This window comes from Rutilus rutilus (assembly GCF_951802725.1).
Source record: "Rutilus rutilus genome assembly, chromosome: 21".
Classification (NCBI taxonomy): domain Eukaryota; kingdom Metazoa; phylum Chordata; class Actinopteri; order Cypriniformes; family Leuciscidae; genus Rutilus; species Rutilus rutilus.
Window position 1 is genome coordinate 5,215,948 of NC_140226.1, and position 26,369 is coordinate 5,242,316.

Genomic DNA, 26,369 nt, shown 5'->3' on the forward strand with positions numbered 1-26,369 from the left:
AACACCAGGACTCGTTTCCAAGCACAAGTGCAATGCTGTTCCAGGTGAACTAACAAGCTAGTTGACTACATCAGAAATGCACATATTTACAAATCATGTACTATGGTAAAAGTGTTTTGAGCTCATGACATATAGTAATGTGCAAATAACCATGTTGTCTTTATTAATCAATAATCTGCCCCTGTAATTATAATTAGTGTGAAAAGGAATAAAAGTGGTTGGTGTTGTACTGCCACTTGTGTTAATTTCAACTGTAAACTGCTTTGATTTGTATGTATATCAATCCACGATTCCCCAATCGCTGAATACAATTCAAAATAAACTACATTTTTGCAATCTAGCATAATTCGCCATTTCACAACAAAATACTCGCAAACATTAAAAGATCTCAAAAAAATGTGTTCAATTTTTTTTATAATTATCTAATTGAATTATCCCTAATTTAATTAAAATTGTAACGCATTACAGAAAATAGGCTAAATAGTCTGGTTAAGGTTGCAGGAAAAGTTACAGGGGTAAGTCAAATCCAGCCTATTGATATTTATCATAGACAGGTTTTGAATAACGCACATTCAATTTTACAAAATTTTGAGCATCCCTTATTTAAAGAATTTCAATTGTTGCCTTCTGGGCATCGTTTTTTTTTTTTTTGTGTCAGTGGCTGTTGGTCTATTGAACTCTTCATGGGAGGTGTTTTGTGTTTTTTATATGTATATGAACTATGATGTGTGCAATGTGTATTATGTATTGTGTTTTTTTTATGTATTGTATGTGTCACGGGCGAGTGAACGAGAGACGAGGATTCAAGTGCAGAGAAGATTTAATAAACAAACATAGACAAAATACAAAAACTCAGAACTCAGACACCAACAGCACAGGAACATCAAATACAGGTAACACGGACAACGAACCAGCACAGGACTACAAACACAAGGAAGCTAAATAGGGGAACAAACAAAGGAGGGTAATGAGACTAACAGGTGGGATAAATTAACCAATAATCAAATAACAAGCTGGGAGGGGCTAGACAATAGACACGAGCACATGGCCCAACATAACAAACACCCATGTGCAGCACAAGACAGGACAGGCATGTGTCATTACCCCCTCCCTACGGAGCGGCTACCAGACGCTCCATAAGACCAGGGCGGGACGGGAGGGACAGACCAGGGCGGGACAGGGGAAACAAAATGTCTGGGACACCAGAGTGGTCCACAGGGTTCAGGAGGCCAGGACGGGGCAGGCTGTGCAAACGGCCAGGGTGGAGACTTTCCTTCAGGCGGCCAGGGCGGAGCGGGAAATTCATCAGGCGGCCAGGGCGGAGACTTTCCCTCGGGCGGCCAGGGCGGAGACTTTCCCTCGGGCGGCCAGGGCGGAGACTTTCCCTCGGGCGGCCAGGGCGGAGACTTTCCCTCGGGCGGCCAGGGCGGAGACTTTACCTCGGGCGGCCAGGGCGGAGACTTTACCTCGGGCGGCCAGGGCGGAGACTTTCCCTCGGGCGGCCAGGGCGGAGACTTTCCCTCGGGCGGCCAGGGCGGAGACGGCAGTTCATCGGGCGGCCAGGGCGGAGACCTTCCCTCGGGCGGCCAGGGCGGAGACCTTCCCTCGGGCGGCCAGGGCGGAGACTTTCCCTCGGGCGGCCAGGGCGGAGACTTTCCCTCGGGCGGCCAGGGCGGAGACTTTCCCTCGGGCGGCCAGGGCGGAGACTCTCCCTCGGGCGGCCAGGGCGGAGACTGTCCCTCGGGCGGCCAGGGAGGAGACTGTCCCTCGGGCGGCCACGGCGGTGAAGACCCCTCGGGCGGCCACGGCGGTGAAGACCCCTCGGGCGGCCACGGTGCAGGAACTGGAACAGACACCAACGGCTCAGGCACTGGAACTGGCACCACCGGAACTGGCACTGGAACTGGCACCACCGGCTCAGGCACTGGAACTGGCACCACCGGAACTGGCACTGGAACTGGTACCACCGGCTCAGGCACTGGAACTGGAACCACCGGCTCAGGCACTGGAACTGCCACTACTGGAACTGGCACTGGAACTGGAACCACCGGCTCAGGAACTGGAACTGCCACTACTGGAACTGGCACTGGAACTGGCACCACCGGCTCGGGCACTGGAACTGGCACCACCGGCTCGGGCACTGGAACTGGCACCACCGGCTCGGGCACTGGAACTGGCACCACCGGCTCAGGAACTGGAACTGGCACCACCGGCTCGGGCACTGGAACTGGCACCACCGGCTCAGGAACAGACACCACCGGCCCAGGAACAGACACCACCGGTCCAAGTGTGTGCGTAGCCCACACACACCACATGGCTGTGGCCATAATGGCCAGTGTCGCGGTCACTGAGGGTTCAGGAACAGGCACCACCGGCTCAGAAACAGACACAGAAACAGACACAAGCACAGGCACAGACTCAGAAACAGACACAGACACAGGCTCCGGCTCAGGAACAGACACTGGCTCCGGCTCAGGAACAGACACTGGCTCCGGCTCAGGAACAGACACTGGCTCCGGCTCAGGAACAGACACCGGCTCAGGAACAGACACCGGCTCCGGCTCAGGAACAGACACCGGCTCCGGCTCAGGAACAGACACCGGCTCCGGCTCAGGAACAGACACCGGCTCCGGCTCAGGAACAGACACCGGCTCCGGCTCAGGAACAGACACCGGCTCCGGCTCAGGAACAGACACCGGCTCCGGCTCAGGAACAGACACCGGCTCCGGCTCAGGAACAGACACCGGCTCCGGCTCAGGAACAGACACCGGCTCCGGCTCAGGAACAGACACCGGCTCCGGCTCAGGAACAGACACCGGCTCCGGAACAGACACCGGCTCAGGAACAGACACCGGCTCCGGCTCAGGAACAGACACCGGCTCCGGCTCAGGAACAGACACCGGCTCCGGCTCAGGAACAGACACTGGAGGTTTGAAGGGCGTCTCCAGGATCCGAGCTAAACGCTCTAAATAGCCGATCAGTGCCCCCCCGGCCATGAGAATGGGCATCTCCCGATCTATCTCCGACTGGGCAGACGTGGCTTGTACCATCTCGGGCTGGGCAGATGTGACCTGAACAGTCTCTGGCTGGGCAGACGGGACGTGAACAGTCTCTGGCTCGGCAGACGTGACGTGAGCAGTCTCTGACTGGGCAGACTGGACGTGAACAGGCTCGGCGGTGGCCATCTTGTCCGAGGACACAGGCTCGGCAGGCGCGACGAGAACACTCTCGGTGGCGGCCATCTTGTCAGGGGACACAGGCTCGGCAGACGTGACGTGAACCCTCGCGGCGGCGGCCATCTTGTCAAGGGATACAGACTCCGCAGACGTGACGTGAACAGTCTCTGGATCGGCAGACGTGACGTGAACAGTCTCTGGATCGGCAGACGTGACGTGAACAGTCTCTGGATGGGCAGATGTGACGTGAACAGTCTCTGGATGGGCAGATGTGACGTGACGTTGAAGTGGCGCCTTTCTCCTCCTCCTCCGTCTCCTGACCACCGGCTCCGAAACCACCGAACCACCTCCTCCGATCTGATCACCGTCAGACATGGTGCTCTCCTCCTCCAAAGTTCTCTGAGCACACCTGGCAAAATATTCAAACAGGGAAATGGAGTTTCCCTTGTTCTCCCCCGGAGGAAAAATCTCGCTCTGCTGAATCCACATACTTGGCTGGTTCGTTCTGTCACGGGCGAGTGAACGAGAGACGAGGATTCAAGTGCAGAGAAGATTTAATAAACAAACATAGACAAAATACAAAAACTCAGAACTCAGACACCAACAGCACAGGAACATCAAATACAGGTAACACGGACAACGAACCAGCACAGGACTACAAACACAAGGAAGCTAAATAGGGGAACAAACAAAGGAGGGTAATGAGACTAACAGGTGGGATAAATTAACCAATAATCAAATAACAAGCTGGGAGGGGCTAGACAATAGACACGAGCACATGGCCCAACATAACAAACACCCATGTGCAGCACAAGACAGGACAGGCATGTGTCAGTATGTATGTCTGTTACCTTTTTGCCGCAAAACTAGTTTCCCCCAAGGGGGACAATAAAAGTAAACAAACAAAAAACAAACAAACAATTATTTTCACACTCATGTTATGTCAGTGGTCTGTGTGAAAAACAAAACAAAAAGAAGATTTATGCATTTTGTTTGTCCTTTGTGTCTTCTAATATAATACACAATATGGTAAATGTGGTATCCTGGTTATAAATAAAACAAAGCAAATTTTTGCACATTTATGGAAATTGCCAGCACAAAATCAGTCATTTTGATCACATAAAAATCACCCAAAAAATTTATAACAATAATCACAAAATCCTTGTAGGACTGGTATATGTAAATTTTAAGTTTTGCAAAAATGTAGGTCGAGGGATGTTTTTCCAGTGAGCCTGTTGGTAATTTTGTTCCAAGCAGGATTCGAAAAGGTGTCTCAGGTGTGCCTCTTGAGGCCAAGGGAGTGAGTTTTACAGCACAGGTCTAACTAGCTTTCCTCTGTTACACACGCACCAATCATAAGAATACTAAACTCTTTATGGATAACATGGGACCTTGCAGTTGGTTGAAGGTTCCTTAAATTAATTTCAAAACTTCATATAATCCTACTACTGTTTAACAAAAAAAAAAAAAAAGTACAAAAACTCAGTAGACATGCATTTCATCTGTTTGTCGGGGTTTATTTTAATATGCAAGATGCAAAACAGAAACAGAAACATGAGTGCCAAATAACTTAAAATTCCTGAGTTGATTTCATGATTTAGCACTAACTTGGATCCACCAAATTAATTTTGATAGGATAGCAAATGAAGGTGTAATATTCCTGCTGACCGGTGCTTCCGTCTGGGATTTCAAGCCCCACCTAAGAAGAGTGACAGCAAAACAATCACAACAGAATGCAAAACATTATTCATCTTTAAAGTCCTCATTTAATTACACACTATAGCTATGTTTCCATCCGAAGTTGCAAATGAAACTGCACTAAAACAGCTGCGAATAAAGCACGTGTGTTTCATCCCATCATCCCATGTGTTCTAGAGAACAAAATCTTCACTTCCTGGGTAACTGACATGTCATGTTATCTTGCGTTTGGATGCCTGATGTTTGGGAATGCAATCATGTGAGAGTTCTAGGAGGTGATTATAGAAAATAATTTTAATGACAGACTTTGGCTCAGGCATTTCAGAAGATGGTGTAAAATGAGACTGGTCCGCTGGCAAGTTCAGTTATTCAAATACATCTGTTGAGTCAAATGCTGCATTCACACCATGTTGGAATTACCGTGATAACGAGATGACAACATGTGACATTCTACAGAGCTGGACCTGGACCTCAGATTTGGAATTATGCATTATTATGTCAATACTAACAACACCAAAATGAATCTGCAGTGGTCAGATGGTACAGCGAATACATAGTACAAGTTGGATCTCTCAGAAAAGTGTTTACAAGTTGTAATTATGAATTCTGTAAGGAAGTGTAATTACGCTAATTCTGACATAGCGTGAATGCACTGTCACTTTGCACTGCCACAAATTTTAAAAAACATTTATTTGTGCACATGATTTCTTACCAAAAAAAAAAAGAAAAAAGATCCACCTCATTTGAGTGCATATGGTTTTCAAGCACAATTTAAGATTGTATTCCTTCCCGCCAAAAATCGCAAACAAATCCTTGGATGGAAACAAAACAACTTGCTAAACCAAAACAACTTAAATTTCAGTCTGTTCTTCACACAAATATAACGTATGGATTTAGAACACTTGGAATAAAGCTATGTGGGGAATAAAGCTATGTGGACTAAAGTTATATTATTGAGTAAGGTGTTACTGTGTCATTTTTGAAGCTTGAACATTTTAGTTCCCATTCATTATAAAAATAGCAAGTAGAAGGCCTGTAATTCTTCTGAATTTCTCCTTTAGTGTTCCACAGAAGAAATAAAAAGTCACATGGGTAACTACATCATCTGGCCATAAAGAGCATCTTTCTCCTTTGTGCAATGCGTATGTTCCTATTTGTGCTCTCACACACACTCAAGATCTGATGAAGGGCCAGTGTCTGGACACGACGGCAACGAAGGAGTCACTATGTGTCTACATGGACACGATAACTAATTCTGTATTATACATTTTTAAGGCCAGACAAGAAGTTGGTTTGAGGGTTGATTTGGAAAGAAGGACTACACGCCTGCGCACATATATATATATATATATATATATATATATATATATATTCAAACGCGCATACCTATGGACTGAACACATGATGCGCATGTGCGCGACGTCTGTGTTTGCGCAGAGGTTGCATAGGTTTGCGCAGAGATAACTGATAATCGTTTGCACCTTGGAACCTATTTCCGGGAGTGCGTTCTCGAGCCACCAGGCACTGTTTTCTGTGGATGGGCGGCCGGAGCGCATTGAGGGTTTTCTGTTAGAACGGTGTCGTGTTAGTGGCCCCTAAGTTAATAACTAATGATCTTCACAACGGAAGTGAATCAATCAATCAAAACTAACTTTAGCTGGACAATAACTTTATCCTAGAGCTGCTGTAAAACCAAAACAATCTCTGTTACTGTAATTTCCTATTATCACTGTATAGCTGCTTTGAAACAATTAATATTGTTAAAAGCGCTATATAAATGACTTGACTTGACTTGAGCTGTGCTGGAGTGTGTGCTGGTGAATATTGGATCTGCCTTCACCATCGGCCCAGGGCAGGACTTCACCAGCCCCACTCCGGACCCAGAACCCAGCTAGTCATTCACCTCGCTGCACGGACATGACACCAGAGCCCACTGCAGACAGTGAGCATGAGCCTGCCATGATGCACGAGCCAGCGGCAGGTAAGAGGATTCAGCCAACCATTGCCCCGAAGCCCAAGCATCTCGAAATGCCTGACCAGGTCCGTGAGCTGGCAACAACATGTGCCACCGTGGGAGTATTAGTGGAGTGTGAGGGAATGGAGGAAGACCCCACCCACACTTGCACTTCTGAGGATGAGCTGCTGCTGACCTCTCGACATTAGTTGGATTTGGAAGAGAATATTTATATTAATCTCCTGTGTCTCTGCTGTTTCCGCCCATCTCAAAATCTCCTGTGTCTCCAGAGTTCCCATCCAGCCTTCCTCTCCCACCTCCTCTTCTAAGGTCAGGCAGTTCCTCTGCCAAGCCTCCACTGGTTCCCTTCAGTTCCTAAGCTCCTTCTCTGACACCACTCTATTGTGTTGATTTGCCTCGGTTCTTCCTGTCTCCAGCCCAGTCAAGAGGATCCCCTGGCTCTGCCTCCAGCCATCAATCCCGTCACTCCATTTCGGCCCGTCGACCGGTTGGCTCCATCTTGGCCTCCCTCCCTCAGCTCCACCTGGGACCATTGTCCTTACGGCTTCACCGGGCTCCCTCGTTCCTCCGGCTCCACCTTGGTCAGATGTTGCTCTGCTTGCACCATGGACTTACAGGCCATCAGCAACGCTTCGTCCCTCCACCACTTCACCATTTCCACTCTCCACTGGGGTCCAGCTCCATTTTGGTCCTCTGTCGTACCGGCACTTCAGTCCTCTGGCACCCTGGCTTCACCTCAGACGCTTGTCACTGCAGCCCTGCCTAGACCTCCAGGACTATCGGTGTCGCCCGGTCTTGTCAGCTCTCCATTTGCACCCTGGTCTCCTCTTCCAGTGGCTCTATCTACATCAGACGTCCCCTGGTGTCATCAGCCAAATCTCTTCCGTGGTTCCTCCCTCCCTCGATTCCGCCGTGGGCCATCATCCTGGCTGCACTTTGGGTCCCTGCCTGGGTCCTCCTGCTTCTGTCTCCTTCTTGACTCCTCCCTCTGTCATCACTGCCCTGGTCTCTCCTGCCACCAGTGCCACTCAGTTCCTGCCTTTCACCTGCACTGTTTTTTTTATGGTAACTCTGTAACTTTGCAACTACATGTCCACAGTCTACTAATACTCTACTAACACTCTAATGAGAGTTAGTAGACATGTAAGTGTAATGTTACTTACAGTCAGCAGAATGTATTAAAGGGACCATCAAAATAAAGTGAAACCAGATTATTAATTAAAGACTTAAATTAAATTGTTTTGTTATATTCTCCTGCGTCAAGCACTCAATACAGCTGACAGATTGTGATACTTTGATGGTCATTCTAAAATGTCTGCGCATTCTGCCAAAATGTTTTTTTTTTTTGTTTTTTTTTTATAATCGCAAATATTGCCTTATATTCATTTTTGTGTGAACTGATCTTTTAACTATGAGTGGCTGTGGAAATTCAGGTACAGAATGAGAGAGAGAAAAATCTTACATCTTGTTTACCAGTCACAGCCATTGGGTCGAGGTGTTTGAATATAGAGTTGAGTTGCTGCCTAAGCTGCTTCATACTCTTCTTCCTGGGCTGTAGCAAAACAGCCTGGAAACTGACCGGCAGACCGTACCTAACCAACAGCAGAGAAACTGTAATGTGTGTGTTGATCTGTTTATAGTTTTGATTCATTGCTTGTTTCAAGAGGTTCTTTTACCTGAGAACTGACTCAACAAATATCCGAAGGACCTTGACATGAATCCAGGCCACAAAGATCTCACTAAAGTTCACCTTCAGCCAACACACAAATGTTCTCTGTTGGGACAAAAAGCACCCTATTATTGTTGCATTGATTCTTGAGACATGGGATAAAACTTTCACCTGCCATTAGTCTTGAAAATAATCATAGCAATTTCAATTGTTTTCCTCTTCTTTATCTGTGTTTTATCAAATTAAATCTCTCACTATCCCAAAATCACCCGAGGTTGCCAAACACAGGTGAACAAGTTGAAGATATTAATCAAGATCACTGATGCAGTGGTCTGTTTTGTCTTAATAATCAGTGCTTAAAATTTGACTCTTCTTGTTTTTTATGGAATATTGCAGTATTGCAGCATGATTTATCCATGCACATATTTTTTAAATTCATATCATGAATAATCTTGAATCAAAATAACTTCCTCTTGCAGCAACAGCTCTTCTCTTCTTTGATGACCTGTTAACTGGCGCAAGGCTGGGCAACCTGTCACTCACATGAGATCAACCAATAGCAAACCACAGTCATCCAGCCATCCAATAAATTCCCATGGACAAAATCAAGTCCCACCCTATATTTGTTCTTGTTTTACTTACATACAGTTCCTTCTTATCCACTGCGAGACGGCTTATCTCCTGCTTTTGCTTCTCGGCCTCATCCGAATTGTATTCCCGCACTGTAAACCTGTTGGCCAACAGAGAAACAATAAGGACCAGATTGACTAAACAGGGCAAATTAGCGTGAGAGCGCAATTCCAAATAAGTGCCGATGGGAGTGGAAAGTTCTGCTGCTGATCTACTGATGACGTGCAAATTAAAGAACACAGCCAGATCATTTCCATAATGACCAACGCAATCTACCAAGAGCAGCGCAAACGTCCACTGTTCTCTGAATAGGGAACAAGACGCTGCGTAGCGATGACGCATTGGGAATCCATTGGGAACCCGTATGGAATCAGAGAACATGGGTTACGCAAGTAACCTGAGACGTTCTCTTTCATAGGTCCACTCGACGTTGTGTAGAGATGACGCAATGGGAACGATATACTACACATGCCAAGCTAAGCGCTGCCGGATCTGGCCCAACAAGGAACTTACCTATAACTTTTTTTCTTTCTTTTTTTGCCAGACCAGACTCAACCAGGACCTAGGTGACCAGTTCATACAGAAAGAACCCGGGAACCAGGGGCCAGTTAAATCCAAGTTATAAAACCTAATAAAAGTGTGCAGAGAGGACCAACCTGCTGCCACCCAAATATCCTCCAAAGGAACTGCCCTGTAAAGAGCCTGGAGGACGTGATACTCCTAGTAGAGTGAGCTTTAATGCCCAGAGATGAAGGAAGCTTCCGAACCTCATAAGCCAGGGAAATTGCGTTTCTCACCCAATGAGAGATTCTGTGCTTAGAGGCATTAAGCCCTCGGCGGCCAGCCCCAAAGCATACAAACAACTGAGATGACTTGCGCCACTGGCCAGAGCGGGCCACATATGCCTTTAAAGCCCGAACAGGGCAAGGCAAATTATGCTTCTCCTCCTCAGCAGAGTGAAGCACAACCACTTGAGAGCGAAATGATGTGGACAAAACATTGGGGACATAACCAGGTCTAGGCCGTAGAAACACCTTCACAAGACCTGGGGCAAACTCCATACAAGGCTCACTCACAGAAAGAGCCAGTAGATCCCCCACGCGCTTGAGAGAGGCCAACGCTAACAAAAGTGCCACCTTGAGAGTCAGAATCCAGTCCAGAGCTGACTCCAAGGCTTCAAAGGGAGGCTCTAATAGCCCCTCCAGAACAACTGATAAATCCCACGTGGAGACACTAACAAGACATGCAGGCCTCAAGCATCTAACTCCACGCATAAATGAGTAGATCAGACGTTGTCTACCTAAGGGGACTTCATCTGACTCCCCATAGACGGCGATAGCCGCAACATAAACTCTCAAGGTGGTAGCAGCTACTCCAGCCTCAAACTTATTCTGCAGGAATTCCAGCTCTGAACCGACCGGGCAGCTGACTGGGTCCACTGCATGAGCCGAACACCAAGACTCAAAAACCTTCCACTTAGAGAAATACAGTCGTCTAGTAGAAGGCGCACAAGCGTTATCAATGGTCTCCCGAAACATCAGCGGGAAGACCAGACACCACTGTCGCTAGCGATTGCCTCTTATCGGCCACACCCACAGCCTCCATATCTCGGGACGAGGATGCCAAATCCTGCCCTGGAGCTGAGACAGCAGATGTCTCCTGATAGGAATCTGCCAAGGGGACCCCTCCACCAGGGAGCTCAGTTCCGAGAACCACGTCTGGGATGGCCAGAATGGGGCTACCAGAAGGAGGCAGATTCCACACACCCAAAGGACTGCAGGGATTAACTTGACCGGAGGAAATGCATACACTCAACTCCGGCCACGGATGAGCGAGGGTATCTATCCCCAGAGGCGTCTGATGAGACAGGGAAAACCACGGGAGTCACTGCGCCGAGCTCTGCAACGCAAAGAGGTCCACCTCTGCCTCACCAAACATGCTCCAAATTTGAGCCACTGTTTGGCGGTGCATCATCCACTCCCCGACTTGAGCTTCTGTCTCGACAGAAAGTCCGCTGCGACGTTCAGGTCCCCTGGAACGAGAACTGTTCTCAGCGAAAGAAACCTGTCTTGAGCCCAGAGGAGGAGGCAGCGCGCATGCCTGTCAAGGGTGTGTGACCGCGAGCCTCCCTGGCAATTTAAATGGGACACCACTGCCATGTTGTCCATCCTGACAATGACATGACAGCCCTTCACGGCCGGGAGAAAATTATCCAGAGCCAGAGAGACGGCTCGCAACTTGAGGCAATTTATGTGCCACGAGAGAAGCTCGCCCATCCAAACACCTCATGCCGGTCTGCCCTCGAAGACCGCACCCCAACCAGTCAAAGAGGCATCCGTTGTGACAACCTGGCGACAGCAAACTACACCCATCTTGACCCCCTTAAATAAAAAGGGGAGTTTTTCCACCTCCAAAGAGCGCAAAGGCAACTGCGCAACACTCTCAGCAGGTGGAAGGCAGACCAAGAAGAGCGGATGCCCCTGAGTTTCATCCACCACAGGAATGGTCTCATATGAAGGAGACCCAAGGGCAGCACAGGAGAGGCTGCTGCCATGAGCCACAGAAGCCGGCGACATATGCCCACCACTACATGATGGCCGAGCCTGAAATGGGCCAAGCATGCACAGAGACTGGAAACTCGAGCAGGGGCCAGACGGGCCTGCATCGAGACAGAATCGAGTTGGACACCCAGGAAAGTGGTCTGCTGAGAAGGAGTTAAGACACTCTTCTGAGCATTCAACCTGAGACCAAGAGACCGGAGGTGGTGGAGAAGGATGTCCCTGTGACGACACACCAACTCTCTGGAATGAGCCAGAATGAGCCAGTCGTCTAGATAATTTAGCACACGGATTCCCCGGAGCCTCAAGGGGGCCAGAGCTGCATCCATGAACTTGGAGAACGTCCGCGGAGCCAGAGCTAGACCTGATACTGAAATGCCTTTCCCCCAAAGGCGAACTGGAGGAACTTCCTGTGCCGTGGAATGACCTGGATGTGGAAATGGACGTCCTTCAGGTCCACGGTGACGAACCAGTCCCCTGTTCGAATCTGCACCAGGATAGTTTTCAACGTCAGCATCTTGAACTTCCCTTTATAAAAGGGAAAAATTCAGATAACGCAGGTCCAATATCGGGCGCAAACCCCCATCCTTCTTTGGGACAAGGAAGTAGCGGCTGAAGAAACCGCGGTCCAAGTCTGAAGGAGGAACCTCCTCTATCACTCCCTTCAGTAGGAGGAATGTTACTTCTTGCTGTAGAACAGAAGCCTCTAGGGTGCTGTTCGTGACAGTGGGGTGAACCCCATCGAAGCAAGGAGGGTTGCGGCAGAACTGGAGTGTGTATCCGAATTGGATTGTGCGGAGAGCCCAGCGCGACACATCTGGCAGAAGTCTCCACGCTGCTAGGTGGTGAGACAAGGGCTGCACAGGAATGGGCCCTGGGAGGGGCCTCGCCGCCAGACTTTCTGAGTGACTGCCAGCGAGAGGTGGTGGGCACAGAGCTAAAACAGCCGAAGGAGGGCCTGAGGCGTCCTTTGACTGTGAAGACTGGCCCACAGGGGTCATCGAGGTCTCTCTCATTCTGGGGTCTAGCATAGGGGCTGGAGCATTCGACACGAGGAGAAAGCCAGATGCTTCTCCTTCCGTGGGTGAAACAACTCGAGCGAGAAGATGCTTTGAGGGGAGATAGCCTTGAGCCTCTCCATCCTTCAATACAGGAAGATGGTTTTGGTAGGCTGACTCTGCATCCCCAAGCGCGCATGGCGGGGGGTATGACAGATTTTGATCCAGAGAGCATCTCGAGGGGAAACAGATACGCTTCAGCGGTCGGTCCCTCCCTTCTGAGATGGGGGAAGCTCTCCATTTCCTGACACGTGGATCAGGAACGCCCCTGCGAAGCTGAAGCAGCGGTTTTTGTTGGCTGTCTCAAGTCAACGCGTCTACGGGCGCTGACGGGGCATCAGACGGCCACAAGCTCCCCAGACTGTGCGAGGTGGGGGATATCTCAGCTCGTCACTCCTTCTAGGGGTCTCCACGCTGCTAGGTGGTGAGACAAGGGCTGCGTGGGAATGGGCCCTGGGAGGGGCCTCGCCGCCAGACTCTCTGAGTGACTCCCAGCGAGAGGTGGTGGGCACAGAGCTAAAACAGCCGAAGGAGGGCCTGAGGCGTCCTTTGACTGTGAAGACTGGCCCACAGGGGTCATCGAGGTCTCTCTCATTCTGGGGTCTAGCATAGGGGCTGGAGCATTCGACACGAGGAGAAAGCCAGATGCTTCTCCTTCCGTGGGTGAAACAACTCGAGAGAGAAGATGCTTTGAGGGGAGATAGCCTTGATCCTCTCCATCCTTCAATACAGGAAGATGGTTTTGGTAGGCTGACTCTGCATCCCCAAGCGCGCATGGCGGGGGGTATGGCAGATTTTGATCCAGAGAGCATCTCGAGGGGAAACAGATACGCTTCAGCGGTCTGTCCCTCCCTTCTGAGACGGGGGAAGCTCTCCATTTCCTGACACGTGGATCAGGAACGCCCCTGCGAAGCTGAAGCAGCGGGGGCGCTGACGGGGCATCAGACGGCCTCAAGCTCCCCAGACTGTGCGAGGTGGGGGATGTCTCGGCTAGTCACTCCTTCTAGGGGTCTCGGGTCTCTAGGCGCTGGGGAAGGAGTAGGAGGATCACGGGCCCTCCTAGGCATAAACTGCTTAAGGGCAGCCGACTAAGTCCTAGCAGTTCGGAATTTGTCAACCACTGAATTATCCGCCTCTCCAAACAAGCCTGACTGGGAGATAGGGGCGTCCAATAGGAAGACCTTCTCTTTCTCACGAATCTCAGTGAGATTCAGCCATAGGTGGCGCTCAACAGCCACCAAACCTGCCATGGTGCGTCCAACCGAGGTCGGTAGCTCTGCGGAGCTCTTTGACCGCTTCTGACATGAGGCCCCCGTCCTCATCCATTTCCTTAAGGACTTCCGCTTGGTAGGCCTGGAGAATCGACATGGTATGGAGCACCATTACCTGCCTGGCCAGCCGCCGTGTAAGATTTTCCCACGAGGGCGGACGTTGTCCTGCAGGGCTTCGACGGAAGAAGAGGGTGAGACTTCCAGGAAGGAGCGGACGAAGGTGAAAGGTGTATGGCCAACGTGTCCTCAACCACTGGAATGCATGTGTAGCCCTGCTCCACAGAACCAACCAGGTTGGTGAAGTCATCGGCCGTCAGCGTTAGTCAGCCGCACAGAGAAAGGCTGCTTCCAGGGCCTAGAAATCTCACAGTGAAGATTGCTGAAAAATGGCAGCTTTCTTCTCAAGTGTCGAGAAGAACCACTAAAAAAACATTCGTCAAGCTTGGAGGACTGAGAATCATGAGGCTTGTCCGGCCATTCAATGCTAAGCTTCTCAGTAGCACATCCACAAGCTCGGTGTAGGCCACAGAGGGCCGCGCTTCCTGGCCGCTGGGCGGGAGAGCGCCGGCCGCGGACCCGAAATCCTCAGAATCAGACGCCGCAGTGAATAAAACACCCTCCAGTCCAAAGGAGACGACGTCGCGTGCCTCTGGGTTGGGGCATAAATAATCGTGAAGAAACTCCACCGGAGAATCGGCGCGGCACACACACCCGGGCGAGAGAGAGTGAGAGAGGGAATAGCAGGCCTGCTCAGCTTCTAACGCCTCGAGCTCGACGTTCGATCCCCAGGCCTTGGCTTCATGAAGGGCGTGGGCCTCGTCATTAACAGCAGCGCGGTGGGTGAGAGCGGACTGGGTATCTTTATCAAAGCAGGCAAGCCTAGCGCGGAGAGTTTTTAGTCTAAAATTCTCACAAGACTTGCAGCTAGAAGGGCCAAAGATAGCCTCGCGAGCATGTGCTATGCCAAGACATTTCACACACTTACCGTGTGGGTCGTCACTTGCAATGAAGCAAGAGCACGGAAGCTGGCAACGACGCAAATCCATAGTGCTTCACCGAGAGGAGAACAAAGTTCCACAGAGTGCGGTTGCTGAAGCACAAGACAGAATCCAAATCCAAAAATCCAAATGCAGAATCCCAAAAGTGAACTAGTTAATGGGCCAGAAGAATCGCTTCTTCTGAAGAAGAAAATCTGAGGAGCAGATGGCGCGTTCACTATTTAAAGGGTGAGTGACGTAGCGCTGCTGAGGAGGCGCCCGCGTCATCAGGCCAATGAATTGGCGTGATTCTATACGGGTTCAGACAATCTGCACCGACCTGAGGGTGTTCCCATTGTGTCATCGCTACGCAGCGTCGAGTGAACCTATAAAGGAGAACAACTGTCTGGTTTAAGACATGCTTTTTTGGTCATTAAATAATGGTGCAAATGCCAGAAAATTTACTAGCGCAACCTTAGTAAATCACCTTGCATGATTCATTTAAATATTCTCCTCCCATAATTTTTGATTCCGGAAAGGAAACTCCTACAAATGCATATATGCAATAAGGTCAGCCGCAAAAATAACCATGTCCACGTCTTTTCAGCGCTTATTTTATTTATCAGTAGTTTTTTTAACGGCAAAAGAGGGATTGCGCTGGCTCAAGCTGTCAGTAAATCTGGCCCTAAGGACACTAAAATAAAGTGTTACCTTTAAACTGTAATACATTTTCATTTAAATGTAATTGTCATGCAGTTAAGTGCCCGAAAACACTATTTATTAAATTATTTTTATTAGGTAATAAGCACTCTTTTTTTAAAGTATGCAAAAATTTTCACAAGGGAGTGTAGTAACACTTTGAAAGTATGCTTACTTGTGAATTTTGGCATGGGCTTTGAATTCACTGATGACACTCTTAAAAAGTGTTACTGTGAAAATCCCTGCATCTGCATCCTCAACCAACTTCCTGTCAAAACAACAGGGGTACCAGTGTTGAGCAATGAATTCTCATGACTTTTCAACAACTTTTTCAATCATTCATGAATGCTAAATAACATCTTATAGAGATTACTGGGGCAGACATCAATTTGTAATATACCAATGATTGTAATTAATATATTAAAACAATTTTTTTTATATTTTCAGGTTTTCCATTAAATATAAATTCTTCACAAACATGCATGGGACCAACCGGCTGGAACGAGGAACAACAAACTTAGACATCGACTCATATGTCTTCTCCCATAGTGCATATGCCGTCCTATAGAGATACATATACAAATACATTCAGAAAAACTCTTGATGGGTAATACATGAGCTATCTACTCTCAGAGTTCACACTGACCTGGGCACCACAACTAGCAGTGTTGTGAGGTACTCTGAATTCAAAACCAAGTCCTCCTTCTTCACAATATTGGTCAATGAACGGGTCTGCAAGCTTCCCCTGGTTAGGTACAGCAGTAGCAATGGTTATTAATCTTTCTTTGAATCTCACATAAACATGTCTAGGTCACATTTAAAAACTAAGAACCTTATTTTACTCTTTGACATTGAGGGAATTGTACGGAACACTGAAAAAGGACATATAAAAATATGAGATGGAAGGAAAAATTATACGTCAATGCCCTTGCATTTTGTGTTTTGCCACCTCCTAGGAAACTTTACGTTTTGCGATCAAAAGCAGCATCTGTGGCTCAACCTTATGGAAATAAAAGAAAAGACAAGGCATTTCTCCTTGACGCCCTGATCTTGCCCTCTGGCCTGTTCGGCAATGCAGTAAATACAGTACAGTAAATATCTTTGATGACTAACTGACCTTCAAAGACCACATTGCAAGGACAACATCGTGTGCCAGATTTTTTTCAGGTTTTCAAGGTGTGTCTCTACTTTTCCCGCCACCTTTGGTGATTCAGGAGGTGGAGGCATCTGATGGGCCATTCGCCCCATCTTCTCTCATGAGTGAACCCTCCCTTCAGTAGGCTCCTCAGTGAATCATCTGATGTTTAGCTGATACTAGCTCAATCAGAGGAGTCTGCGACACTCAGAATAAAGAGTGTACTTTCTCCCAAACAGAGAACTACTTTTCTGGGGGCAGTGTGGGACTCGACCACAATGCAGCCAAATCTGTCTCCTGCAAGTGTGGTTTCAATTCTAAACACTGTAAGTGACATCAAGCTAGGTCAGGAGCTTTCTGTTATAGAAATTCAGAGGCTGTTAGGTCTCATGGCAGCAGCAGCCAACATTATTAATTTGGGTCTGCTGCACAAGACATTTTCAGTTCTGGCTCAAGAGCATAGGTTTTCATCCGCTGAATCATCCTTGCAGAGTCTTAAGAGTCATGTGTCGCGGGCTATGTGCTCTTCAACTTTGGAAGAAGCCTGGGTGCCTCAACAGGGGCCTGACATTAGGAGCATGTTGCTGTTGCAGGCTGGGGTGCGGTTCTTGATGACCAGCCAGCCCCTGGTCTATGGGGTGACCCTCATCTCTCCTGGCACATGAACTGCCTTGAGATGAGGGCTCTGAAACACTTTCTTCCAAAGCTGAGTGACTACCATGTTTTGGTTCATACAGACAACAGTTTGGCAGTCTACTACATCAATCACTAGGGCGGGCTTCGTTCACTCCCCCTTTTCAGGTAGGAGCAGCAGATCTCTGGTCCAGAAGAAAAGTTCCTTTTTCTAGGAGTAGTTTATATTCTGAGGCATATAAACGTGGGGGCAGACATGCTGTCTACCAGGACCGCCAGGACTGAGTTCACCTCCTTCTAATTGCTCTGTTCTGGCCAGTGTGCGGACCTAGTGTCTCTCCTGGACAGCATCCTCTTGGAGATCCTGATCCGAATAGATCTTCTCTCTCAAGTGCAGGGGACAATATTTTTAATCCCCAGCCGGAGATCTGGAAGCTTTGGGTCAGGCCCCTGAGGAGTACCAGCTAATAGATTATGGTCTTTTGGCTGAGGTCACTGAGACAATCCTCAATTCTAGAGCTCCTTCTACTAGGAAGTTGTATGCCCTGAAATGGCAACTCTTTGTAACATTGTGTGAACAACGTGAGGTTAATCCAGTTAACTGCCTGATTGGTCCAGTGCTGGAGTTTCACGAACGTCTCTCAGCAGGGTTGGCTCTGGCTACCTTAAATTTATATGTGGCCATTATTCCCGCTATCCACATGCCTTTGGTTGGGAGGGACACCATGGTGTCTCTGTTTTTGTGCGTTGCCAGACAGTTGAGGCATATCTGCCAGTAGCAAGTTCCCTCCCGCACTGGATTACTGAAGCCATCACCCTCTCCTATGAGGCATGTGTAATGGCTTCGCCTCTAGGGGTTAGGGCCCATTCCACTAGGAGTATAGCGTCCTTGAAAGCTCTTGCTGGGGTGCACCTTTACAGGATGTTTGTGCTAGGGTAGGCTGGTCCTCTCCGCACACATTCATCAGGTTCTTCAGTTCGTATGCAGATTTAACCCCAGGATCTTTAGTCATTCAGGGTTGACCAGTCTGAGCTTAACAATCGTCTGTGCTTATACACAGCATTGTAGGGAGTCTCTGTTAATATGGGCGTGGTAACATTTGTATTTAAGTTCCCATAGCGCCAACACCATGGCGCAGCATCGGAGTTCGACTTCAAAGGGAATGTCTCAGGTTACGTATGTAACCCAGTTCCCCGAGAAGGGAACGAGATGCAGCATTGTGTTGCCACGTCTCAGTTAGACAATTAGAATTTGTCGACACACATTTTTGCTGTCTATTTATGGACTTATTGACTCACTATGCTACTTCATGACCAGTGTTGGGGAAGATACTTTTAAAAGTAAGGCATTACAATATTGTGTTACTCCCTAATACGTAACTAATTGCATTATTTAGTTACTTTTTATGGAAATGTTTTAATGTATTACGTTACTTTTGTGTTACTTTTCCTCATCTGGACTGGGCTTGGTTGTTTGTTTTTTAATATATATATATTTTTTTATTATTGGCAAATGCAAAGGCCCTTTCAAACCAAAAGTGAAATTAATAAACCTTTGCGGCTCACACAGAAGCGTTCCTACAGCTTCAACGCAAAATATGTAACCTGAGACATATTCCTCCAATCTCATTTTTCAATGTCCTGTTAGTTAAAATAAACGTAATGAATCATGAAAACAATGCAAAAAAAGGTCATAATAATAGACATTATTAAACAATATTATGCATCTCCCCATTTAAATTGCCCTATTTCTAGATATGAAAACTCACTCATTTTTCCGCTCAAAGCTTTGAATGCTGGCTTTAAGGTGACTGTAAGCAGCCCTGCGTGATTTCAACTCAGTGTCCACCTGCGAAACTTGCTAACACACACACAACCACCCACACAGACAAACATTTATCCGATAGGACATAAATATAGAAACAAATAGTTGTTATTGTTTAAAAAATGCTTTATATAAGGTGTATACTTTGGAGATGATCTCAGTTAGGGTCTTTATAGGTTGTGCAGTGGGGTATTTGGCTCTGTCCCACTGAAATCTGGTCACATATGTTGCCAAGTCCATTGAAACATCAGGAAACACTGAATCAGAAAGCAGTAAACCACAAAATATATTAAAGGAATATTCTTGTATGAATGCATCTGAAACGAAGGTCTGTTTCACACTACACACTCTAGCAATGTGTAAGCAAATCAGCAGCATAATTACAACAGGCAAGCAGACAAAGTGATTTTTGGCTTACTATACCGAATATGTCCCTTTTAATAATTTTTGCTGAATAACATTTGCACACAACTGGTCATTAATCTACACAGTGTAGCTATAATCCACGAAGTGTAGCTATGAACTGGTTAAATCTTCATGCACTGCCTTTCAGTGCACATAAGTTGCCTTTTATTTCATTATTATTATATTATCTGCAAGGACAGACTTTAAAAAAAACTACACTTTTATGACTATACAAGTGCATATTCAATATAATTAAGGAAACTTCTTTCACAAGGGCTGAAAGATATGCTTATAACTTTACACAGACAAGGTTGGTATACTAATATTAAGTATATAATATTAATATTAAGTATATAATATTAGCACAGAAAGTTAACTCGCAAATGTTAGCGTACCTTGTACGGTCTGGCAGTACGATTTCAATGGTGACCGTCGACTTTTCTGGTTAATCTTGTGCTCTGGTGAGAATATAGAAAAAACACAGTTTTTTTATTTTTTTGTCAAATAAACTTTAAAATTTGTTTACCTAATAGATTTGTCCAATATTTTTGAATTCACAAAATAAAAAAAAAGGTTATCTCAACTTTTGGAATATAAGTAAAACTAAAAAAAAAACATGCAAAAAATAAACAAAATATACTTATTTTCAGTTTTTTACAGTGAAGTACTACAGAGAATTTTTATTTTAACTGTCCAAAAAAATAATAATATTGCAAGGCAGATAGAAACCCTTCCATCAGGCCATGTTTATGTAATATGTAACTTGATCTACTGGTGAACATGGCCTGGCTCAGAGGGGGTGGCCTTGTGCTAATGAGCTCTTCTCTGCTTTCTTATGGAACAGGTTTAGCCGTTACAGAGCCTGTGTTCTCCGCATTCACTCACCTCCATTGGCCAGCATGCTCTCCAGGAGTTTTCCACTGAACTCTTCCATCACCTCACCCGAACACTGAGACGTCTGACGCATCACACTGTGTTATGGTGCAAGAGAAATCAAGAGTGAATTGTTGGTTACACTTCGTAATAAGGGTCCACTTTAACATTAGTTAAGGCACAAGGTATCATGAATTAGCATGTTTTACAGCATTTATCAATATTGTTAATTTATAGTGTGCTTCAGTTCTTAAAAGTATATTTTGTAACAGAACTTTCTGATAATATAATTTTAACAAAAAAGGCCACTTAAGTGAATGTTCTTAACACACTTACTCTTTTTAAAAATTCACAAATTAAAATGTCAAAAAGTTTTTACTTAAAGTACATTTTAAATAATTATGTTTTAGTAATCTTTTGTCATGCTTTAAACTTGATTATTATTTTAACTGTAGTGTACTATTCAAAATTATATTTAAAGTGATTACCTGGTAAAGCATTTTTAATGTTCTAAGTTGCAACTTCATCATTACAAATGTGTAATTACAAATACATTTCAACATAGAATTGTCAATAGAAATTACATTAAAGAACATTTTAGTTTATTAATTTAAACTATATTTTTTATAAATTAATTTATAAATTAAATGCTGTCTATACATTCAGCAGTACACTTTAACCATATTTCACAGACAAGTAATTATGAAATTATATATAAATATGTGCTTAAGTCCTTCTTTAAAACAATCTAAAGTGTTGTATTTAATTAAATAAAAATTTATTAAAATTAAACTATAATATTTTTATTTTATTGAAATTAACATTACATTCAGTTTGCACTTAAGTATATTCGTTTTAAAGAATACGTTACTAAGTACTACGTTTTTGTACTTTAAAAGAAATCAGATAAAAAATATAGCATAAATGATAACGAAGACATGTAACAATACGGTTTGTAACCTTTAGCATTGAATTTCCATTCATCTTGCAGTGGCAAAAAATATCTCTCAGTCAGGATAATAATGAAGCATTGAAATCATGCCACTATTCACACTTAGAACTATGACCAAAAAATTCAACCCAGCACCTGAACCCAGTTTAACCTTGTCTGGAAGTCATTTGAATGGATATTGTAGACTGTAAGAGAGAAAGGAGAAAAAGAGAGGGCAGTTTCCACAACACATAAACATTGCAGCTGAGACAGGACGATTCATGTCAGCTGACACCTGATACTGGAATCAACTGGATTGGGTGACTCAGTGATAATTGTATTACAGCAGCTTGAGTATTTCCACAAACACTCAGTGGTACACGTGCTAGAACACAACTGTCTGATCTAGTAAGACAGTCTTTATTTGTGATGTAGGAACAAGATATGATAATGTGACGAAGGGGAGCCCACAAAACCCACAAACTAACAGTTGTGTATTATCACTTTTGAGTAAGCTTCTTTAAGCAAATTATTTGAATAGTGTTAACTTTGTTAGAGTAGACTTCAGACCTTGCTTGTGTTGGCTGTGAAGCATGAGATAAAACATTTTTTTTTTTTTAAGTGTACACCATTAGGTGAGCACACAAAATGAGAGTTTCCTCCATGTTGACTAGGTGATTTGTACAAGATTTCATTACTGACAATTATTTAGTTAGTCAGCAAATAAAAACCATTAATTAAATTGAATTTGTTTTTGCATTAAATACATGACGCTAACAGAACAAGGCCTATATTCTATTAAAAAGGTTATTAACCCTATATAGGCATCCTCCAGTCTCAGGAGTCCATGGATCAGGCCAGATGAGGATCACCAGTGCAGTGTCGGTTGTGACGCTCGGTCTCTGGCAGTCTCTGCTGCAAAACCTGCAGAAGAACTCTGAGGCAGGTTGGATAGCTTGGCTCCTGGCCTTCCTCTGTAGCCGCTTTTCCTCAGACCTCTGATTGAATGTCTCCTCAAAGTTGGAGAGGCCTTACAATGCAGCCTGTCTCCACTTAGGTCTATCTGAGGCAGTACACAGCAAAATCCCCAGAGTTAAATTAACTCTGCTCAGAGTAGGGGAGAGCGGGGCACAACCTAGAGCGGGGCTAGTTATCACACCCTTGTTTTAAATACTTCCACACATGCTAGTGTAACGGTCACCAGCTGGAGTGCCCATAAGAGCCACCAGAGGGCACTCCAGACCAGACTATTGTCACTCTCACAAACTACATTTCCCAGAACTCACTGCCCGGACTCATCATTGATTGCATTCACCTGTATCTCATTACCCTGTTAGTCTCAGCCTATTTATACCTAGTACACTCAATCATTCCCGGCGAAGTCTTGTTTTAGTGTCACACTGCAATTCTGAGCATTCTCCCGGTTTTCGGATTTCTTGCCCTGTTCCCTGGATTACTCTTTTGTCCTGACCCCTGCCTGTTTTTTGTGTTTGTTTGTACGGACTGCCTGCCTGTGTTTGACCTTGTCTGTTCTTTGGATTACCCCTTAATAAAATCTGCATTTGGATTCTCCACCTTCGTGTCTTGGAGCAGTTTGTGACAGCTAGCATGATGAAACTAAGTGTATTTACTAGTTGCAATATCAACACTAGAGAAAAAATTGCGCCAAAATTCTGAAATCTTTGGAAGATATCACTGAACATTTATTTAACCATAGCAAAAGTAAATTTCTTACTAATATTCATTTTTCATCTCTATTTTTGGTGTTTATTTTAAATCTGATATTATTTTAATCTTCAATATGCTATTTAACAGTTGATATTATTCTTTAATGCTGATCTAACCAGCAGAAGACACTAGCAGGGTTTAAATGAATGTCTGATCTGTTGCAAGAAAGTATTGTTGGTGAATATAATCTATTAATAAGAAATAACCACTTTTGGTTAGGGATAAGATTAGTGATGTATTTTACTTTATGATGCTGAAAACTATTATCACATGATCATCTTCGTTTCTGGTTCCCTTTGCCATAAATTATGTGTTTTGTTAAACACTGTTACAAAGACCACAAACTCACATAAAAAGCCAAGAGTCAAACTGCCCAACTAAAGGAAATACTTGTCACCAGTGTAATGGTGTATAATGGTGACCAGTGTTGGGTAAGTTACTTAAAAAAAGTAATTAGTTATAGTTACTAGTTACTTCTCACAAAAAGTAACTGCGTTAGTAACTGAATTACATAATTACAAAAGTAACTAATTACCAGGGAAAGTAACTATTGCGTTACTTAAAAATAAAAAAAAATAAAAAAGTTTAAATGTAAGAAATTTAGAAAAATACTTATAAGAAAGATACCCCCAATATGAAATGTTAAATTAATAAAATGGACACTAAATAGAACATCTTATTATTATAAAACATTGTACACTAATCTACACTATTTTAATGTTGCTGTGGGACAATGTGAGAGACAACTATTAAATTAAATATTAATACTGAACAATGTATCAACATAAATAATATATAATCTTTTGGGGGTTTATTTTTATAACCTACAGAGAACGTCATCATCAGAGGTTATTTATTTTAGCCAAATTCTAGTCATGTTTGCCGCACGTGTTCACAACCGTCAAACAAATATGTTTGAACATTCCCTGCAGGTTATTTTGGAGTTTATGTTATATAAACTAATTAAAACATTGCATATGATATGATACCGATATGCTACAGATATTATTCTAATGCTGAAATGTGTAATTTATTTATAAATAAAGTATTTATGCTCGGACACATTCGGTCTCTGTCGCGCACTGTCGAGCGCGTTCTCGGACACACTCGGTCTCTCTCGCGCACTGTCGAGCGCGCTCGCGGCATTCGCCTCGCTTTTGTCCAGTACGGCGCCTCATAAACACACACACACCAGAGAAAAAACTTTGCAGGTCCTATGGCTGAGAGAGAGCCTACTCGGATGAAAACCGCTTCAGTGAGCTCAATTATAGTAACGCCGCATTTTTATTGACAGTAACGATAACGGCGTTGTTATGGAGGAAGCAGTAATTAGTTTGATTACTCGTTACTGAAAAAAATAACGCCGTTAGTAACGCCGTTTATTTATAACGCCGTTATTCCCATCACTGATGGTGACCAAACATTTCCATAAAACATCAATTTCTAAACCTCAGTTAATGCTAAAAAAAAGAAAAAGATTTGATTTGTAATAAATGAAGCTGGTAAGATCTGCTGAGATCTTGAGAGATTTCATGTCTTCTTTTTATCTTCAGATGATTTCATCTAAGGCTGTGTTTGAAGTCAGTTGTAGTTCTTGTTGTTTATCTTACCTTCAGTTATTCTGCTTGTTAACAGCAGGTGTTCATCACTAATGCTCAATCATCACTTAATTAATTACTAAATTATCTAATTAACATTAACTCATATTCAGAGTTACTTTAACACTCTTCAGAGTGGGATCATATGTACTCTGAGCAGAGTTCATTTCACTCTGGGGATTTTGCTGTGTAGCTTCCCAAGAGTCCGGGTTGATTCCAAGGGCCTTAAGATCTCTTTTACAAACATCTTTGTACTTTAGGTGGGGTCTGCCTGTTGGTCACGTTCCCTGTGACAGCTCACCATACAGGGCATCCTTCGGAATGCGCCCATCTTCCATTTGGACAACATGACCCAACAATCGCATGCGTCTCTGCTTGAGAAGGGTGAACATGGAAGAAATCCCTGCTCTCTCAAGGATGGTGTAGTTGAGGGTCTTGTCCTGCCAGGTAATGCCCAGGATGCGACGCATACCTGTATGTAAAGCGTTATGTCTTTCTTGCCGAGCATGGAGGGTCCAAGAATCACTGCCATAGAGAAACGTGCTCACCACGCAAGCCTTGTATACCTGGATCTTGGTATATTTTTATTAAAAATAGAACATTTCTAGTTGTATATTGTCTGTGGAGTTAAAATGGAGTATGTGGTTTTACCATGAAAGACGGTAACACGAAGACAATTAGCACTAGTCTTGCATAGCCAGATCTTCATACTGACAGCAGAAGGTCTGGACTCCATCACAGCTTTCATTGGCTAAGGACCGCCCAGAGGCCGTCTGACTGACATGTAAAGCAACCAATCACAGTTCGTTTTGTTCACGTCATGTTTAGGGGCGTGAAAATGTAATGCAGATGTCCCTAAAATAACAGACTGGTGTGTAAAACTCTTGGACATATTTTAAAGAGTCTATGCCGTGAACTTTACACACTTCACATACTTTTGAAAATCCAGCGTTTAGTTGATCCTGATAAATGCTCATTGTCACAGTTGTAAATACGACGGCTTTCTTTATCCTTGAAGGGGTGTTGGCGTCACGGCATCTTTGTTTCCAGGCAGACTGTAAAGAACGCGACACATACTGTACGTCTCCGGGACATCCTGTAGAATAAAACTTTTCAATCAGATTGAAATGATGTCTTTACTAACTTTTCTGCGATGGCAGATATCGATTACCTAGCAGCCAATGAAGGAGTGAGCCAGCTCTCAGATTTCATCAAAAATATCTTAATTTGTGTTCCGAAGATGAAAGAAAGTCTTACAGGGTTGGAACAACATGAGGGTGAGTAATTACTGACAGAATAAACATTTTTGGGTGAACTAACCCTTTAAGTATGCCATATGCATCAGACATTTCAACGTCTGGGGTGATTTTTGAAATATTAATAAGACTGTATCAAAATTGTGATTAAAATCTGTAAAAAATCTGTAAGTGTAACACTACAGACTCTAATAAAGTGTGACACATGAAATTGTAATGAATTTAGCTCAATTTAAATTTGTTTGTATTTCGAATTCTACTGACTGTAACTGAT

General features: G+C 44.8%; 1 protein-coding gene across 1 annotated transcript in view; it reads right to left on the reverse strand.

The window, feature by feature from the left end:
* Positions 1-4,534: 4,534 nt before the first annotated feature.
* Positions 4,535-26,369, reverse strand: part of atp6v1c2 (ATPase H+ transporting V1 subunit C2) — a gene marked incomplete at its 5' end in the record, with an annotated part of 32,744 nt that continues 10,909 nt past the window's right edge. The window contains 11 exons of the mRNA XM_084394017.1: positions 4,535-4,875; positions 8,312-8,441; positions 8,526-8,623; positions 9,161-9,248; positions 15,887-15,979; positions 16,205-16,273; positions 16,358-16,456; positions 19,249-19,340; positions 19,449-19,561; positions 20,105-20,167; positions 20,595-20,680. Coding sequence (XP_084250143.1) covers positions 4,780-4,875; positions 8,312-8,441; positions 8,526-8,623; positions 9,161-9,248; positions 15,887-15,979; positions 16,205-16,273; positions 16,358-16,456; positions 19,249-19,340; positions 19,449-19,561; positions 20,105-20,167; positions 20,595-20,680 — 1,027 coding nt within the window. The 3' untranslated portion in view covers positions 4,535-4,779. The remainder of the gene's footprint in view (positions 4,876-8,311; positions 8,442-8,525; positions 8,624-9,160; positions 9,249-15,886; positions 15,980-16,204; positions 16,274-16,357; positions 16,457-19,248; positions 19,341-19,448; positions 19,562-20,104; positions 20,168-20,594; positions 20,681-26,369) is intronic.